Source organism: Dendrobates tinctorius, unplaced genomic scaffold, assembly GCF_039654945.1.
Source record: "Dendrobates tinctorius isolate UK_male_01 unplaced genomic scaffold, ASM3965494v1 ptg000086l, whole genome shotgun sequence".
NCBI classification, from domain to species: domain Eukaryota; kingdom Metazoa; phylum Chordata; class Amphibia; order Anura; family Dendrobatidae; genus Dendrobates; species Dendrobates tinctorius.
Genome location: NW_027361754.1, coordinates 8952854 through 8961220, shown reverse-complemented (window position 1 = coordinate 8961220; position 8367 = coordinate 8952854). Strand labels below are relative to the sequence as shown.

Sequence of the window (8367 nt, the reverse complement as noted above, 5' to 3'; positions counted from 1 at the left end):
CACCATCCAGCACCCGGCCTTCCTTATATCACCTCAGTAGTGATGTGATCCACCCAATGGAGAACTGGCATTACTAATAACAAGGGCCCGGTGCAGGGGCCACATGAGAAGACAATAGTAGTAGAAGTGATGCAAGATGGGTGGGGGCTTATTAGAGACCCCACAAATGGTTACTTGTCTAGACCTCAATGTTGCTCTCCTTGTTTCCGTTCTTGCAATTTTTGTATATTTGCATTATTTTGTGATCTGAAGTCGCATCCCGCTGTTTTTGTGTCAGTGACGTCAGCGACCATTGTATCCTGAGTACTGCCTGCTGATCCCCCGCTGTCACAGGAAATCCCCCACAAACCGCATGGATGAAGCTGCAGTCACGGGCACAGGCTAAGAAGCAACAAAGTCCCTTCGTGTACGGCCCACCCTCTGTACGATAGAAATGGAGGGTCAATGCACAGGGATATAATCCTATACTCAGTGCTGTCTGGGCACCATCATAGGGAACAGAAAGTCTTCCCCAAACTGATCCCACAAAGCTGGAAGCTACAATCATCTACAATGTCTTGTGCTGAAGCATTAACATTTTCCTTCCCTGGAGCTAAGGGGTCGAGGCTGCCCCCTGATAACAGCCCATAGCATTATCCTCCTCCACCATCTGTTCAGCGGGCTCAATGCAGTCAGGGGGTAACGCCCTCCTGGAATCACCAAACCCAGACTCTTCCAGAAAGAGAAGTGCGATCCGTCACTGCTCAGAACTCATCTCCTTCAGAGTCCAGTGCTGGCAGCTTAAGGGTGTGTGCACACGTTGCGGATTCTGCTACGGATCCGCAGCGGATTTGGCCGTGCGGATCAGCAGCAGTTTCTGCTGCGTTGTACAGTACTATTTTAGTCAATCTAAGATGGAAAACGCAGTGCAGACGTTGCGGATTTCCCAGATTTGCTGCGGATTTAAATCCGCAGCATGTCAATTCTTTGTGCGGATTCCGCAGCAGTTTGACACCTGTTCCATGACAGGTGTCAAACCGCAGGGGAAAACCACTGGCTAATCCGCAGTAAATCCGCAGATAAACGGCAGGTCATTGGACCTGCGGATTTTGTCAAATCTGCGAGGAAAAATCCGCAGCAGAATCCGCAACGTGCGCACACAGCCTTACACCACTCAATCCGACACTCGACATTGTGCTTGGTGATGTACGGCTGCATGCATCTGCTCAGCCATGAAGCTCCCGGTGGGGGCGCAGTGTTTGTGCTGATATGAGAGGAGGTCTGGACTCTGCAGTTATGGGGTCAGCAGAGCGTTGGTAAATTTTCTGCCCTCTGCTCCACAGCACTCGGCCTCCTGCTCTGTAACCTTATGGGGTCTCCACTTTGTGGCTGAGTTGCTGTGGTTCCTTCCATTTCTCCATAATATCACTCACAGGTGAAGGGGGAAGATTTAGGAGGAAAAATTGTCATGGACAGACTTGTTACCACAGCATTACGGAACCGCCGCTGGTATCAGTGAGCTCCGCACCACCCATTATGTCATGTTAGTAAACGCAGATGGCATGACGGGGGGTCGGGTGTTATACATCTGGGGCAATGGGAATGGATGCTGTGTGGAACACAGTCATGTTAGGGTTAAAGTAGAAATCATGAATGGACGCATGCAACACCCGGGCCAGACAGTGACCGTCCTGATCTGTCTGCCAGGACCGTGAGATCAGTAATCACATATTAACTAACAGACAGGATACTGTACAGAAGTTAGGGGGGTTAATCTCTCAGGTGTAACCCTTTGAATTCCAAGAATTCCCAATTTTTTTTTTTTTTAATATTACAATATTGATAGGATCAGGACAATAAATGAAGAATCAATCATCTCATTTATTTAAAGTTCACATAAAAGAAACAAAGTACCAAATCCTCCCCTCCTCTACAGCAGCAGGAGTCCAGCATTGTGATACTGTAACAATATCATGCGTAGTTACAGATGGGAACCCGAAACACGGAGGCGTCTAATCCTGTAACACCGGCACATCTGCATCTGAAGCAACTAAAGCACTAAGTGACCACAGCAACCTCCCATGTAACTTCATTTATGGCCTGAGGAAGGAAACGGCGACCACTCCACAGTATTAGCACCTACAATCAATAGTGCATCCACCGTACAGATAATATATCAATATAATCTACAGAAACATCGGAGTCACCGAGTACATGCATTACATCTCTCCAGAGCTGCACTCACTATTCTGCTGGTGGAGTCTGCGTGTTTAGGCTGCAACCCAGGATCAGTGCCGGATAAGTAATGTAATGTATGTACACAGTTACTGCACCAGCAGAATAGTGAGTGCAGCTCTGGAGTATAATACAGGATATGACTCAGGATCAGTAATGTGATGTATGTACACTGTGATTGCACCAGCAGAATAGTGAGTGCAGCTCTGGGGTATAATACAGGATGTAACTCAGGATCAGTAATGTAATGTATGTACACAGTGACTCCACCAGCAGAATAGTGAGTGCAGCTCTGGAGTATAATACAGGATGTAACTCAGGATCAGTAATGTAATGTATGTACACAGTGACTCCACCAGCAGAATAGTGAGTGCAGCTCTGGGGTATAATACATCAGTACAGGGTAAATAAAGCAGTGACAATATTTGCTGTAGATCATAGTTATATGTATCCTGTACAGTAGATAGTGGTCATATACTTAAAATATAGCACAGATTTTAGCGTTCTCCAACCCAAAAATAGTGTAACTTCCCCCCTCACGTGAGCCTCCCCCGGGTCTTATGCTGTTACATTTATGAGGACCTTTATGTGGCTTATACAGAAATGTCCATCAGCTCCTGGTAGCTCCGTGTGGCCCACACCTACCCTTTTAACCAGCTAAGTAGGGGGTTGGTTTGACCTCTAGAAGCAGATGGGCTCTTTCTATCATCTGTCTGGGGACACCAGAAGTAAGACCCAGGCAGCAATGAGGTAAAAGAAGCTCAAACCCTAAATCATAGGTATAAGAAAAATTGATTGTTTCTACTATGTGATCAACATATTTGGAGACTCCCAAACATTGCGGCAGTGACGGTGCGACGGGTCCATCATTCCTGTGGATTGGTGGAGTTTCTTAGAAAGGGTTCTAGGATGAGATTGGAGTTCTTCCCCTCGCTTTCCTCACTGTACAGGTCGTGTTTCTTGATGTAGTCCAGGACTGGGTCGGGCACCAGGTATCGCACGCTCATGCCCCTCCGCAGGGCTCGGCGCACCTTGGTGGAGGAGATATCGTTGGTAATCCACTCCTCCACCAGGTGGATATTGTCTCGGTGCTTCCACAGGACATCAGACTCGTAGATGAACTTGCTCGCATCGCTGCCCATCCTGGTAATGCAGACCAGACCGAACGACGACACAATTTCTACAACGTGTTCCGGTTTCCAAAGTTTCGGGACCCCGAGAGACTCAAGCATGTCGGCTCCACAAAGAAGCATAACTCTAGGTGGCGCTGAAAGAAAGAAAATACTGGGCAGCATCAGATCTGGGATATCTCCATCCATCCCTCACTCCCTGAAGATGGCTGGACCATCATTGTAAGGCTATGTGCACACGGTGCGGATTCTGCTGTGGAATTTTCCGCGCAGATTTTGCTAAATCTACAGGTAAAATGACCTGCGTTTTACCTGCTGTTTTAGTGCAGTTTTTGTGCGGATTTCCCCTGCAGATTTCTATAATGGAGCAGATGAAAAACTGCTGCAGAACTGCACAAAAGAAGTGACATGCTGCAGTTTTAAATCTGCACCAAATCTGCGTGGAAAAATCTGCAGCATGTGCACAGCGGTTTTTGTTTTACATAGCCTTAAATGGTACTGTACATCACTTGCAGTTCTGCTGCAGTTCTGCAGGGCCAAATCTGCTGCAGAACTGCACCAGAATCTGCACTGTGTGCACATACTCTAAATACATCATTGTAAATACACACCAGTACTTCGTATCTCCCCCACCTCATTGTAGATTGCAAGCTCTCTCGAGCAGGGTTGTCTAATTTTGCTTTAATTATTGTATTGTTAACGTTGTTACTTATGACTTGTGTTTTGAAACTGTTAGGCTATGTGCACACGTAGCGGAACTCTCGCGGAAGTTACCGCGAGAATTCCGGAATTCCATTCCGCGGGAAAAAAAATTGCATTTTAAATTCCCACGATTTTCCCGAGGAAAAACTAGCGATTTGCAAGCGTAATTAGCTTGCAGAATGCTAGCGTTTTCCAAGTGATCTGGAGCATCGCTTGGAGAACTGATTGACAGGTTGGTCACACTACTTGTGTGACCAACTTTTTACTACTGATGCCGCCTATGCAGCATCAGTAGTAAAAGATAAAATGTAAAAAATAATAAAAAACATTATTATTCTCACCTTCCGGCGTCCCGCGCAGCCTTCCCGCCTCTCTCCACGCTCCCGGTCCCAGTAATCCTTTGCGCGAATGACTGCGAGACATCGCGCTCCCGGGAGATCTCAACGTCATCGCAGTCATTCTCGCAAAGGATTACTGGGACCAGGAGCGTGGAGAGAGGCGGGAAGGCTGGGCGGGACTCCGGAAGGTGAGAATAACAATATTTTTTATTGTAATTCTATTTTTTACAGGGATATGGTACCCAGAGCCCAGAGGACAGTCTCCTCTCCTCCGGACCGTGGGTACCATCCGCAAATGTTCTGCTTACTTTTCGCATGGTGGACACAGCTACATGCAGAAAGTAAGCAGAACAATGCAATCCTATGGGTACGGGATCGCTGCGATTCCGCTAAATTAATGAGCATGCTGCGTTTTTTACTGCAAAGCGATTCCGCCGTGGAAAAAAACGCAGCATTAGCACAGCATTGCGGAATCCCATAGGATGCTTATTTTTCGCGTTTTCGCGGCGAAATCGCGCGTTTAAAACCGCGTAAATCGCTGCGGAATATGTTGGCGCTATATAAAGATTATTATTAGTTTATTATTTGTACAGAAATACACAATTATATTATAGCTGGAGTTGGAGCATGTTGGGGGTTGTAGTGTTCTGTATATACAGTATAACTCTACTGTGGCAGTCATATCAGAATCCATGTAATGTGGGATTCCGGTCCGTGTACCTCTACTCTCCGGACAGTAATAGTCGGGGACATCTTGGTTGACGTGATTTCTCTTCCTCTTCTGACCCTTTCTGTGCCACGGTTTCTTCTCCAGCACTCCAGTGTTAGCAGTACACGTCTGCAGCTGCTGGTAATGTCTGGTGAGGACAAACAGTAGCACGTTTCTTACCTTGTATATATTGTAAGGCAACGGTAGCACTGGTACGCAGTGAAGAGGCAGTGACCCACGAAATTCAAACACAAAAGTCTCTTTAATATGTTTCCTCACAGCATTAAAAGTCCAATCCACACAAGTGCCTATGATTTCAGTGCCTACAATTTCAGTGCCTACAACTTCAGTGCATATAACTAGTATCCATTTCACCATTTGCAGCATATATATATATATATATATATATATATATATATATTTATATATTTTATATGGCATCCTTCATTTTACAGACACTAAACACGCCAGTCTTCCTCTGACTAGTTCCCATGGGTGTCTATGCGCCGCATCCAAGACTATTCACACAGCATTACATGTTGCAGGCACTACACACGCTAGTCCTCCTCTGACTAGTTCCCGTGGGTGTCTTGCACCGCTGAATCACAGTCTCTTTACTCACACAGCCGTACACAGTCCAGGATATCCTCCGGATCGCAGCCAGGCACCATAACCGCCTATTTTGCAATCGTTACACACGCCAGTCTTCTTTCAGGCACAGGACATCCACCTCCGGGCACAGGACTGTCCACATCCGAGACCAGTCACCGTGGACGCTCTTGCATCTCTGTGTACACTGCGGGTTGCCAGGCCTCACTCTGGCCCTAACACAACTGAGACTGACTAAACATTCACTCAGTCTTACTCAGACCTCCTAACCCTTTCCTGCATGGCTTTTATCGCAGAAACCTGTGGCTTTCAGCCACATGGAAAACCTGGATCCGGAATGGAACAGACTGCACAAACTACTATCATACTGCAATCTGTTTCAAACACAACATCCAGAGCAGGTTTTCCCTACCTCTGCCTTGGACAATAACATGTCCAAGACTAAACACTTACTTTTATTATCAGTCTGCATTGCAGTCACAGCTACGCCCATGACTGCCTTGCACACCTATGGCCTTCATACACCTCCGTGCATATTCTGGGGAAACTACACAGCGACCTCTACCTGTGACATCGGTCACTGCTTCATCATTGCAATCCCAGCTACGCCTGTGACCGCAATGCATTCCAATAGCCTCAATATGCCTCAGTGCGTATTCTGGAGAAAACATACAGCGCTCCCTAGCTGTAACAGAGGTCACTGCCTCACAATATACAGTTGTGCTCAAACGTTTACATACTCCGGCATAATTTTTGCTTTCTTGGCCTTTTTTCAGAGAATATGAATGATAACACCAAACCTTTTTCTCCACTCATGGTTAGTGGTTGGGTGAAGCCATTTATTGTCAAACTAGTGTTTTCTCTTTTTAAATCATAATGACAACCCAAAACATCCAAATGACCCTGATCAAAAGTTCACTGATCAAAAGTAAACTTTTGATCAGGGTCATTTGGATGTTTTGGGTTGTCATTATGATTTAAAAAGAGAAAACACTAGTTTGACAATAAATGGCTTCACCCAACCACTAACCATGAGTGGAGAAAAAGTTTTGGTGTTATCATTCATATTCTCTGAAAAAAAAGGCCAAGAAAGCAAAACTTATGCTGGGGTATGTAAACTTTTGAGCACAACTGTATGTATATGACTGCGGACCAGTGACTGCTCCGTGCCCCCTTCTCTTACCTTAATGCCAGAGCGGTCTCTGTCCATTCCTTCTTCAAACATTCCCAGGGGTCCACCTCTATCCAGTCACAATTCTCAGTAGCCAGCTGAGCCATGGCCAGACGATGAGACCCCTCAACAAGCCCCTTCTTCTTATACCCATCACTCACTGGAGAGATAATACCTTTCACAACCTTGTATTTTCCTGCAAAAAAAAAGAAAAAAAACATGAAAGTATTTATCCTGACTTATCATACTCCAGAGCTGCACTCACTATTCTGCTGGTGCAGTCACTGTGTACATACATTACATTACTGATCCTGAATTACCTCCTGTATTATACCCCAGAGCTGCACTCACTATTCTGCTGGTGGAGTCACGGTGTACATACATTACATTACTGATCCTGAGTTACATCCTGTATTATACCCAACAGCTGCACTCACTATTCTGCTGGTGCAGTCACTGTGTACATACATTACTGATCCTGAGTTACATCCTGTATTATACTCCAGAGCTGCACTCTCTATTCTGCTGGTGCAGTCACTGTGTACATACATTACTGATCCTGAGTTACATCCTGCATTATACCCCAGAGCTGCACTCACTATTCTGCTGGTGCAGTCACTGTGTACATACATTACATTACTGATCCTGAGTTACCCCCTGTATTATACTCCAGAGCTGCACTCTCTATTCTGCTGGTGCAGTCACTGTGTACATACATTACTGATCCTGAGTTACATCCTGCATTATACCCCAGAGCTGCACTCACTATTCTGCTGGTGCAGTCACTGTGTACATACATTACATTACTGATCCTGAGTTACCCCCTGTATTATACTCCAGAGCTGCACTCTCTATTCTGCTGGTGCAGTCACTGTATACATACATTACTGATCCTGGGTTACCCCCTGTATTATACTCCAGAGGTGCACTCACTATTCTGCTGGTGGAACCATTCTGTATTATACCGCACGTATCTTCTTACCCTTCCCATGCAGATAGTCACGTGCCAATTCAAACAGTCTTAGGTGCATCACAGTGATAGGGTTAAAAGATCCTGTAGCAAGTAGTACAACCTCCATCCTCTCATCGGATTTCTCCATCACGTCTGCAGAATACTCGGATGTTAGGTGGAAGGCGTCAGTGTTACTGATGTAATCTACAGAGGAGGAAATGAAAAGAAGAAAAAGGAGCAGAGTGAAGACGGAATGACTCAGCCTTGGATTACCTGAGAAGTCACCATAAATCTATTACACAGGCGCCTTCTTGCGCAGCATTTCCTTTGTCTGCCTGCTGCGCAGGGAACCGCAGCAGAGACCACTGAAGTGAATGGTCCTCTGCTATTGTTCTCTGCCAGAAGCCTCATAGGGGGATTCTGAAAAGGAACCACAGATATTAAAGGGTTCCTCCACACATGGCCAGGAATTAGTGACAGATGTGGCCACATCTTCATTCTCATGGGGCATTTCAGACCCCCATTCTGGGGATCAATGGGGT

General features: G+C 45.9%; 1 protein-coding gene across 2 annotated transcripts in view; it reads right to left on the bottom strand.

The window, feature by feature from the left end:
• Positions 1–1840: 1840 nt before the first annotated feature.
• NMNAT1 (nicotinamide nucleotide adenylyltransferase 1) overlaps positions 1841–8367 on the bottom strand; it is a 30949-nt gene continuing 24422 nt past the window's right edge. For both annotated transcript variants that reach the window (XM_073585009.1, XM_073585008.1), the window contains 4 exons: positions 7856–8029; positions 6886–7069; positions 5105–5241; positions 1841–3481 (listed from right to left, as the gene is read on the bottom strand). In XM_073585009.1, the coding sequence (XP_073441110.1) occupies positions 3081–3481; positions 5105–5241; positions 6886–7069; positions 7856–8029 (896 nt within the window). In that variant the 3' untranslated portion in view covers positions 1841–3080. The remainder of the gene's footprint in view (positions 3482–5104; positions 5242–6885; positions 7070–7855; positions 8030–8367) is intronic.